Source organism: Acanthisitta chloris, unplaced genomic scaffold (genome assembly GCF_000695815.1).
Source record: "Acanthisitta chloris isolate BGI_N310 unplaced genomic scaffold, ASM69581v1 scaffold2686, whole genome shotgun sequence".
Taxonomy (NCBI): domain Eukaryota; kingdom Metazoa; phylum Chordata; class Aves; order Passeriformes; family Acanthisittidae; genus Acanthisitta; species Acanthisitta chloris.
Genome location: NW_008676294.1, coordinates 13,747 through 24,919, shown reverse-complemented (window position 1 = coordinate 24,919; position 11,173 = coordinate 13,747). Strand labels below are relative to the sequence as shown.

At 44.4% G+C, this 11,173-nt stretch overlaps 1 protein-coding gene across 1 annotated transcript in view; it reads left to right on the top strand.

Annotated features, from left to right (window-relative positions):
* Positions 1-11,173, top strand: part of RBL1 (retinoblastoma-like 1) — a gene marked incomplete at its 5' end in the record, with an annotated part of 22,874 nt that overhangs the window by 511 nt on the left and 11,190 nt on the right. The window contains 9 exons of the mRNA XM_009076064.1: positions 1,265-1,329; positions 1,422-1,550; positions 1,661-1,821; positions 2,552-2,601; positions 4,297-4,483; positions 6,035-6,201; positions 8,226-8,338; positions 8,902-9,005; positions 9,380-9,517. Coding sequence (XP_009074312.1) covers positions 1,265-1,329; positions 1,422-1,550; positions 1,661-1,821; positions 2,552-2,601; positions 4,297-4,483; positions 6,035-6,201; positions 8,226-8,338; positions 8,902-9,005; positions 9,380-9,517 — 1,114 coding nt within the window. The remainder of the gene's footprint in view (positions 1-1,264; positions 1,330-1,421; positions 1,551-1,660; positions 1,822-2,551; positions 2,602-4,296; positions 4,484-6,034; positions 6,202-8,225; positions 8,339-8,901; positions 9,006-9,379; positions 9,518-11,173) is intronic.

The window sequence follows — 11,173 nt, the reverse complement described above, 5'->3', positions numbered from 1 at the left end:
CAACTGAAGGAGCCCAGGGGTGTTTTGTCTTGGCACAGCCCTGGCAGGTGGTTGGTATGATGACGTGGCCCCTCCATGTGGGACAGCATTAGCTCTGCTGTGACCTCCACATCAGTGGGGTTAGCCAGGTGAGTGGTGACACCCCATGGGAGGCAGTTACACCTGATCTGCTCAATTGTATGACAAATTTGGGAAATGGTGGTGTCATCTTCCAGACAAACGTGGAACCTGTGCCTTAATGACAGGAGCTTGGCCAAGTTCCCTGCTGACTGTGTGGCTGTCGCTGTGACAGCTTTGTAGTGACCTTGGGGATGAGGGAGCCAAGCTGAGACTCTGTGAGGTGTTCAGTCAGCCCATGTGAGTCCTCTGGATGTAAGTGGGGATAATGGTTCTGGTAAAATGCTCCAGCATAGCTCCACGGCTACAGGTAGAGTGTGGTGGGAGAAGTTTTGTTGGGTCGTCTCTTCATATTCCTTTCTCAGAGCAGCGTTGGTTAGCATAGCTGCAGCTTTGGCTTCTCTGTGGTCTGTTCTGAGTAATATCTTCCCTGGTCTTCTAGCTCCATGGGCTTGGATAATCTTTACTCCAGACAGGATTCAGCAGCTGAGCTGTAGTACATCCTGTAATTGTGTGTTCTGGGGGAATGACTGTTGCTTTAGTAAAATGTTTAGGAAAAACCGTCACTGGATTCTGTGTAGCCCTTGTCATCTCACCCCCTGTGGCTGTGGGAGGGTTATCATAGTATAAAATCATCAAGGTTGGAAGAGACCTCTAAGATCATCAAGTCTTAACCTGTCACTGCTGTAACCCCTAAACCCTAAACCATGTCTTCCAGTGCCAGGTCCAGATGCTTCTTAAACCCTTCCGGGAACGGTGACTCCACTACCTCCCTGGGCAATTCCCTATCCCAGTGCTTGAACACCCTAACAGGGAAAACATTTTTCTTGATATTTGATCTGCATGTCGCCCTGGTTCTGTGGGAGATGTGGCACCAGCAGGGTGGTGTGGCAGGGTCAGAGGCCAGAGGCAGCCGTTGGCTTGGAAATGGGGTCAGCAACGCTGTGCAGAGCACTCCGTGGAGCCAGGTGGGGGAGGCTGTCAGCCAGTGAGGGCTGAAATCAGGACGTGTAGCTTAAAATGTGCCTTAGTGTGAAATCAAGAGAGACAGGGGAGGAGCAGGGAAATGGAGTGAAATTCTTACTGTAAAACAGCTTCAGCTTCCTGGAAGTGAAGAGTGACCTCTCCCGTGTTTCCTTGTTGACAGGCATGTGCCGTGCAGTGTCAAGGATCTCTTCAACTTCTGCTGGACTCTCTTTGTGTACACTAAGGGTAAGCTTGCTTGCTCCAGCTGCATGGTTTGTATACATTCCCAGTTCTGAACTTCTGTTGTGTTGCTTGACGTGATGTGCTGTCTCTTAAAGGTAATTTCCGTATGATTGGAGATGATTTAGTAAATTCCTATCATTTGCTTCTGTGCTGCTTGGACCTGATTTTTGCCAATGCCCTTTTGTGTCCAAACAGAAGAGATTTGCTAAATCCATCATTTAAAGGTATGGTGGGGACAGATTATTTGCAATCAAATGTGCTTTGTTCTCTTGGTTCCTTTGAAATGAAGGTGAAGGTTGGTTGTCTTCCCCCTTCCCCCTCTCCTTGTTCTCAGGCTTACCAGTGGAATTCCACACTCCGGAGATCAAAGCCTCTGAAGGTCCTCCCTGCATCATTGCCACTCTGTGTGAGCTGCACGACGGGCTCCTAGTGGAAGCAAAAGGGATAAAGGAACACTACTTCAAACCATACATTGCAAAGCTGTTTGATAGGAAGGTACATCTCACTGGAGTTGTGAGCACACAGTGGTGCTCTGTGAATGGTCTCGAGGCTGTTTAAGTCCTGTGGGTTCCTCAGGGCAGTGTGCTCATAAGGGCTGGGTCAGGTTTTCTTTGTGTTTTAGCAGAAGCAGAATTCACTGCCTTCTAATGCTGTGTGCTGGAAGGTCTCCTGTTTCGGCCTTTTATGTCAGTGGAGAGTCTTTGCTTTCCTTTCTTAGCAGTGTGAGGCTGAACTGTGAAGGATGGTGTTTTCTTCAGGTCAAAAAATGTGATCTTCTGGTGAAATAATTTTATGGGATGACTGTCATGGTCATGTGGGTCCTGCTGCTTGTCTTGGAGTTGAATTAAATGCTTTGCAAAGAGGAGGTTGAGGTTGCAGGTGTACAAATTGTTCTCTCTAGGTTTGATCCTGAAAATGTTTTCCAAGCTCTGTGGAAGTTTCTGTGTAGTTGTTGGTCAGGTCAGTCCCTAGCTCGGCAGGGAACAGGAGTTACATCATGGGACTGTGTCTGAAGAGTGAGTTTATCTGGGACTTGGGTCCAGTGGGGCTTTGTCCTCCTCTGTCTTGCTAATGGCAATGTCTTGCTAATGGCATTGTTGCCCTTTGGCCCAGGCAAAGCACGTCCAGTTATGCACCTATTTCCTTTTGACTAAAACCATCATGCCCTTACACTTAGGAGAGTTTTGATTTTATTATGTGAGCTATCTCTGCTTTTTATTCTTAGATATTGAAAGGAGATTGTCTGTTGGATCTCTGCAACTTTGCAGAAAACAGGTAAGGTACAGCTTTGGTTCTTAATCTTATGGCTTGGTTTAGTGTCTAAAACACAGACCTTTGTCTGCGAAACCTCAGGTTTCTTGTTCCTTTATCTTACCATATCTAATGGGTTTTGATTATTTGACCATCAAAGCTGCTCTCTGGCTGAAAAACTTTCTGGATCCAAGGTATGCCAGGGTTGAGCTGCAGAGGTTCTTCCTCAATGTCAGGTTCTTTGATGCTTGCTCTGATTTTCTGACCGCTGTAACCTTTGGCTAATCTAATGCACATCAGAACCTTCGCTCTGAAGTTCATGGATGTATTTCTATACACACCTGAAATCTTATGCCCAAGTAGGGAAGTCTTTAAATTAATTTATCATTCTCTAATTGAGTGTGTAAATCTGTGGATGCAGCAGAAGGACTCAAAAGAAATAGAAGCAACACTTGCAAAACCACAAAAAAGAGATGGAGTGTTTCTGTGGGAGCAAAATGTAGTTGTTTCAGAAACTTTTTTCAATTCACTTCTGAAAGCTAATTTAAGTGCACAATGTGAACAGCAGCTGCTTTGTTCTGGATTCCTTAAAGGGTTTTTTGCCTTTTGTAAAAATACCTAGTAGTTGATTTTCACTGGGTGAGCTGTTAGCTTGTTGGTTTGCTCTGGGAATTTTGAGCAAAGACTCGGTTGTTTTACAATTTAGATAGCAGTTCAGTTTAGGTGTAAACCTGTGTTTCTGTGACCCGATTAACTTCTCTTAGTATTTCTGCTTAAAAATTGAGAGTATTACTTTAATAATCCTGTCATGTGGAGTGATACAGTAGTCCCTGTTCTTTTGCAAGCAGCCTGACATCTACAGGGAGCATGGAAGCCTCTCTGGGCTGTTCTTGTCCAAACTTTTCAGAGGGCTTTACTTTCCCCTAAAAGCCTTGGGAAAGGTGAACCTGTGATAGAATCAGGTTTCCTATGGGATCAGGTTGTTGCTTGTGTCCTGAGTACATTGCTGTGTTCCATTGTCCACGTGCTCCAGTGGCAGCAGGAACAGCATTCCTGGCCCATGGCAAACCTGCAGGCAGGGCTTGTTGCTATGAGCCGGTCGTGATTTTTATCCAGAAGTTTTGTTCTGCTTCCCAAGCATAAGTTTAAAGCTTTGCAACCTTGGTGAGGTGAAACGTTCCTGTTTTCCACCTGGATTAGCTGGAATAAAGAAAGTGAAATATTTGTTTGGTCTCATGTGTCAGTGGTGACTTCAGCAGTGGAATCCAGGCAGCTAGCTCTTCCCTTTCCCTTCCTCTGCACCAACTGGAAAATTCCAGGCTATGGAGTGACAAAACTAGAGGTCCAACAGAGCCAGTTTGGTGCAGCTCCCATTGGTATGTTCTGTGCATACAGACATTTAACCTTGGATCGGCCGAGCACTTCCAGACTGGCTTATTCACAACTGGGGTGGAAGCAAAGTTGGTTTTTTCCTCTTCTTGCTGAGAGCCAAACGTTGGTGGTCAGCTGAGAGGAAGAGTGGTCCCTGCAGAGGGTCCTGGAGGGAGCAGGGGAGGTTTCCAGTCTGCAGGCAGGCTGCCTGGGGAGGTGGAAGCAGCAGTGCTGCCCCGAGCACAGAACAGCCACGTGAGGGTTGGGTTTGGACCTGTGCTCCACGGGCACCTGCTTTGTTTCCTCAGTAGTGAAACCTTTGGGATCACACCTGAGCTTCTCTTTCAGCAAAGCACTGAATAAAGAGTATGAAGAGTATGTTCTGACCATGGGTGACTTTGATGAGAGAGTTTTCCTGGGAGCTGATGCTGAGGAAGAAATTGGCACTCCTCGGAAATTCCCTGTGGATGTGCCAGTGGAGAAAACAGCAGCAAGAGCTCATGTGGAGTGTCATCTGCAGCAGCATTTTGAAAAGGTGATTTATTTAACACATCAAGCTCACTTGAAGTACTCCTTCAGGTTTTCCCATCCTTAGACACTACTTGAATCATGGAGCTGACTTGGAATTTCTTGAGCTTCTTCCTGAGAGTAGGATGGTGAATGCCATTACAGCGTTCAGTGCTGGCTTGCTAAGGAGAAATGGTGATGTCTTCTGTCCTCTGGAATTAATAGCTGTTCCTTAAACAGGGTGAGAGCGCTTCTGTGTGCATAGTCTGGGTTTGTCCAAAAAAAAAATCAGTAAGTAGTTAATACCTAATATATAGGTGTTAGTTTTGTTCAAGCTGCATTTATACCCCATAGTCAAGCCACGAAACCTTTGCAGTGCAATCATTCATTTGTTTTCCCAGTGTTTCCTTTTGCAGGACAGGAAAAGTCATCTTTTCTACTCTTCTACAGAAAATAACATGCAGGGCATAAACCTCACCACAGTCTCTGTTACACAAAGTAGCCTATAAACAGAGCTAACATTTCCCCATCTTTAAAAATGTAAAATAAAGTTGGCATGTGGGGAAACAATTGCTTTATTACTTTTGGGTAAGGGGAAAAATTGTGCTGGCTGTGTAAGAGAACAATGTGCTGTTTGATTTACATGTCAATTGGAATAAGAATTCTGATTCTTTTAAGATGCTAGTGCTGCTGTAAATGAATCCTGTGGCTTAGCTTTTTCTTCCAGATATAAGTGTACTTCATATTCAGGGAAGTTAAAGGTGTGTTTGGAATGGGCTTATCAATTCTGAGCTTCAGTTCTTTGGTATGATAATGTTGCTATTTGTGCATGCTGACTGCTGGCTCAACCTGGCTGCATTATTTACCTTATATCTCAAGAATATCAGTTCTGATAATTGAACCCAAATGCTTTATTGTGTCACTTCCAGATAGCAGGATACAAATAGGTGAACACAATGCACACAGCTCCATCTGTTCAGTGCTGCATCACCCTTTGGATAAAGGGAGGCTCTAGATCACCTGGACAGCATTTCCCAAGGAATGTTTTGCTGTGAACCTCTCCTGGGCAGCTCTGCCATCCATTCCTTGTGTCACAGAGCTAATGCAGTCAGGGACTGAGAATGGAAGCGTGTGCTTCTTCTTCCTTGCCCTGTATTTTTCAATTTTCAAATGAGCTTAAAAATTTACAGGCTTTAATATTTAAAATCTGTCCTCCCTCCCTCCCTTTTTCCCTCCTTTCCTTTCTTTCTTTTTCTTTCTTCCCTTCCTTCCTCCCTCTCTGCCTTCTACCCTCTCTCCTTTCTTCTCTCCTTTCATCCCTTTTTTCCTTTTTTTCTTTCCCTTTCAGTTCATTTTTGTCTGCCTGAAGATTTGTTGTATTTTGTATTTATGGAGTCCTGCAAAAAGTTTGGCTCCTTATCAGTCAGTTCTGAGCTCACAAGTTTGCTGAAGCCTTCACATTGTGTACTAGTGGTGTCATTCGAATCTTTGGAGGATTTTGCAGGAGATGCTCATTTGAAAGGTCATTGGAACAGGTTTGTTGGCTGATTTTTATTTATCTTTTTGTCTTGTCTGACAGAAAAGGTCATTTGCACCTTCAACTCCACTGACTGGCAGGAGATACCTGCGGGAGAAGGAAGCTGTGATCACTCCTGTGGCTTCAGCCACGCAGAGCGTGAGCCGGTTGCAGAACATGGTGGCTGGGCTAAAAAATGCACCGAGTGAGCAGCTTACAGCTATCTTTGAGTGAGTATGTCCACTTCAGCTGCTCTCATATGCACAGCGACTCAGCTTTGGGCTCGTTTTGTTTGGTGCAGAGTATTTTGGCCTGTGTTATTTCTTGTTGAAAGATCTTCTGTTTTCTTGATGGTCTCCTTTGGAGAAGGATGGCTGAACAACCCCCTTACTCCCATCTGACTTGTCATCACCACTGTATTAATGTAGCTGCAGCTTTTGCTGATGTTAATTTATGTTTGTCTGTTTGAAAGCCAAATGCCTTTTTTGTTTATTTGTTTACATTTTAAGTATGGCTCAGTTCAAAGATGGGGTAACTATGTGGGCAGAGGTTTTTGAGGGAGGAGGAAGTCTTCAAGTTAACAAGCTATAAACTTAGCCTTTGCCTGGGAAGATAATCACAGAATCATAGAATTTTAGGGGTTGGAATGGAGCTTAGAGATCATCTAGTCCCAACCCCTGCCCTGGGCAGGAACACCTCCCACCAGAGCAGGTTGCTCAAGGCTTTAGCCAACCTGGCTGTGAACACTGCCAGGACTGGGGCAGCCACAGCCTCCCTGGGTAAAGACTAAGAGCAGCCTACAGGCTCCTCATTTCTCCTTTGTGCTGCTTCAGGATACCTAAATCTAACTCTAGAGCATAAGCTTCACAGTGACCCTGATTGCTGTCAGTGCTGATCTCCTGTAGAGCAGTAGCTCTGTTTGCCACTTCTCCCATTGTCCCAGTGGCCATTCCATGAGCACACCTCAGCTTGCTGGTTTCCTCCCTGAGCCTAGCCCCTAACGAGCAGTAATTGGACAGTAAATACCTGTACAGATGCTGGGTGTTTGCCTGACATCTGTGCAAGGTAAGGCCTTGCTGTGTTATGCTGCAAGGTCTCTAGATGTGTTTTCATTCCTCACAATGGACATTTAGTATTAACACTTAGTATCTGAAATGCAGAAGTCATGTTTCTTTGAAGCAACCTTCATAAACAGGTGATAAATATTACTCATAGTTCTCAATCTTTGGAGTTATGTGTATTTTGAAAGTTTTCCTAGTAGGAGAACTGCTCAGCAGGATGCAATTGTTTTGATTGGGTTTTTTTAAGGATTGGTATTATTTATATTGCACAATTAAGACAGTAATGTGTCTGCAGTCTCTAATGAAAAATGTGTTTGTTCCAAGTAATAATTCAGTCTGTCAAGAGAGAGGTAAGTACTGAAATGGGAAAAAGAATTGAGGGAACCTCTGACAGGAGTTGTGATTAGTACTGAATTCATCTTGGATATGAGCTCAGCAAGCAGTGAGATATGCACTGTGTGCTTGGGAGAAACGGGAGGAGCTGTGGTTTGGGCTGTGCAATATTCTGTGCTTTTCAGTATTTTTCTAATTAAAATTCCACAGGAATAGCTTTGAAGTTAATTGGAAGTTTGTTCAATGAAATATTAGTTCATTTCAGTTCTAACTTCTCAGAGTAGTTTGGTGTCTTAACTGGACACCAGTCACAAGCTATTGTCCTCTAAAACAGCTGTTGGAGCATCTGGAGGCATTCAGAAGGAGCATCTCCAGCCAGAGATCCTGGAGCCCCTTTGTATGACAGTGACTGTGTGGAGTGCATCAGTTCTTTTCTGCCTTGCTGGGAAATGGGAAGGTGTTGGCAATTCACTCTGTGAGCTTTCCTGTGTCCCTCAAACTGGGCCCAGCTTGTGTGCTCTCCTGGCTGCCTTTGCTGGTTGGTTGCCTGTTGTAGCATCCTTACTACTGCCTTGCTCCTAGCAGATAGATTTTCCTCCTGAGTGTGCAGCTGTAGCTCTTGCTTTCTTCTGCTTTTGTTCCAAGGTCTGCATAGCCTCTCTAACTCTGTGAGGCAAGGGAAAAGGACATGATGTTTGTGTTTCCTGTCTGTGTAACACAACTCCTGAGGAAGCTCAGTGTAATTTGCTTCTCCTTTTATTTGGCTGGTATATTATTTTGGTGTTGGATTTGAGTTTGTTTATTTTGAAGCTGGGTAGGAATTGATACAAACAAGGCTTTCTCTTTGCCTTCTGCTGCAGGTCCTGTGCCCGCAGCCCCATGGAGAGCATCATGAGCAGAGTGAAGGAAATCGGTGAGACCTTCTGTTGCAGCTACACTCAGTCAACAGATGAGCAGCCTGGATCTCACATAGGTATGGAGTCAAAGGCATGAGGTGCTTTAAAATACTGAACCAGGGCAACATACTTACATTATGTGTCTATATATACGTGCATATACTGTTGTCTGAGTACTTAATGCAGTGGAGCTGTTTTTATCCCAGGAGATATTCAAGCAGAAAAGCTGCTGTCAAACAGAACACTGAAAAGAATAAAAAATTGATGACAGAGTAAGCCCAAGGCTGCAGTTCAAACTGGGATAGCCAAGAGAACACAGAAAAGCAGCTTATAACAAGTATAAACTTGCATTCTTCTTGGCCTTTAAAGTTAAAGGAAACTGAATACAAATAGGAAAATGATTGTTGCGACATTTCAAAATTGTGTCATGAGAAATATTAAATAATCCTTTAAAACATTTCTAGAGTTTCATGCTGTGCTTGGGACTAGTGGATTTCTGAACATGCTTCTTTGGTTTGCAAAGTCTGTACATACAGACAATCACACTTTTCTGGGGTAAGGGCAAGTCCTGATAAGGTTAGTCTTAAGACCATTTGTGCCAGTGGCATTGGACTTCATCTCTGTTGGTTTTCAATTTCAGATTTTGCTGTAAACAGATTAAAGCTGGCAGAGATCTTGTACTATAAAATCTTGGAGACCATAATGGTGCAAGAGACACGGAGACTGCATGGGAAGGACCTGACTGTAAGTAAACTTGTGACTGGCATTGCTAACCATCTGGATTTCTGTTGCCTTCTAGAATCACAACTTTATGGACACACAGCTTACATTCTCTTCTTCATACAATGAACAGTGTCAATATGGCTGTACAGCACTGCATTTGCTCTGTTTCGTGGTGCACAGGGAGGAGGCCAGTTCGTTCCTCCATTGCAAAATGTGATGGGTTTGGTGCTGTTATTCTCCTTCTAGTCTTCCAAAGTTCCCTGTGGAAAAGAAATTGTAGATGGTAGAAAAAAGCAGCTTCTTTCCTGCAACAAACTGTGTAGTATTACTTGCACAAAATTCCAGATTGTGTTTCCCTGACCTCAGACCGTTTGTGTTTTGTGTGGTCTCTTCAGGCTCTCCTGGAACAGGATCTCTTCCACTGCTCACTCATGGCATGCTGCTTGGAGATTGTGCTCTTCGCTTACAGCTCCCCACGCACCTTCCCCTGGATCATCGAAGTGCTCGACCTCAGCCCCTTCTATTTCTATAAGGTAAATAAAAGGCAGGATCTGTGTCAGAAATGGCATGTTACTGGGCTGAGAGTCGTAGAGAATGATGCTCTTCCTCCCCAGGGAACGAGGTGAGAGAAGGACTGATGTTAATGTGCAATATGCCTACTCTAAATTCTGGCTGTCCTAAAATACAGTACCTGGAAGGTGTAATGCTAGAGCTGAAGCTGAAATGAAGAGCAAAAAGAACCATTTTCTAAATGGTGCTGAACCATAACATGCTGTTGATCAACTTTTAGTTCTTAATCTATACACACTTCTATCAGACTAAAGCATTCAAGTGTATATTTTGTTGATACTCATATTTATTCACTGCAAGTTATAGGTCTGCTTATCAGTGCTGAAATAGCAACAATACTCTGTGTTGCCTTTGGCTGTTACTACTTACCACAGGCTTGCTTTAAGTTTTATTTTGTCTGTCTGTAACAGAACAGCAGGTATCTGTTCCTGGGTATTCTCTGGGTTTGCTCTCTTTTTATCCACTTTTGCCCCACCTCCAGATTGTTTTTTGACTGCTTTGGTCCTTTTGTCACCTATCTGCATGTCTCCTATTTTTGCTGGATACCTAGCAGCTTACCATGGTTAGTCCTGCAATCAAGTAATTCTGTTTAGATGACAACAGCCAAAGAATGGAACCCTTTGGGGAAGCTATTTGTTCTCTTCTCCCCTCTTCATTACTCCTCAGCTGTAGGGCAGTGCCAAAGCTGAAACCAGTCAGTCAGTATTGCTGTGGCTGTTGGTGGCCTCCATCAAAACTAGATGCACTAGTGCCGATCCAACTTGGTGGAACAGATTCATGTTTGATTTGAGATTTCTCTGCTATTCAGTGTAGATTCTTGCAGTATCCTTACTTGAAAAATTTTTCCAGCACAAAGACTTCACATGAGAGACTTGTGGCATTTGTAACTTTGTTCTCTGGGTGATTAGTTTCTGTAGTAGGAAAAACTAAACATATCAGTAAGTCCTCCAGGGAAGTTGTATGGCATTTCCATGCCTGGAGCTTTAGGAAAACAGGCTGAATGTTCCTCTGATGGGAATAACAAATAAAATGGATCCTGTGTTGGAGCATGGGGTGGAGAACGATACTGCAGGGGATCAGTCAACCCTGAGTTCACCTCTCGCTTGTCTGTGCTAAGGGTTCTGACCAGTTCTTAAATGAAACTTTAAAGCAGTGGTTTTCAACCCTTCTTGTTATGGGCAGGAAAGGTCAAAGCTGGGGCTGTTGTGTTTCCAGGCCGAGTGGCTGTACCTGCTGGTGTCTGCCCAGGTGTGCTGCACGAGCAGGGTGAGCTGTGCCTGTGCTCAGTGCTGGTGTTCTGTGCTTGCTTACAGCAGTGGGAAGGGCCCTAAAAGCATCCTGCAATGGATTGTTCTGCACTGATGGAACATTCGCTGTCTCTTCCAATTCCTGTTTGCTTTTGGGAAAGGAGGTTAAAAGAAGAGGGCTTGGAGGAGGGCTGGGGAAGCTGAAGGTGGGAGGAGGATGCCAGAGCACTCTATATTGAAGTTTCATAGTATGTTCCATAGATAGTGTGTGAAGGGGTTGGAATGGAGCTTAGAGATCATCCAGCCCCAATCCCCTGCCCTGGGCAGGGACACCTCCCACCAGAGCAGGTTGCTCAAGGTTCATCCAACCTG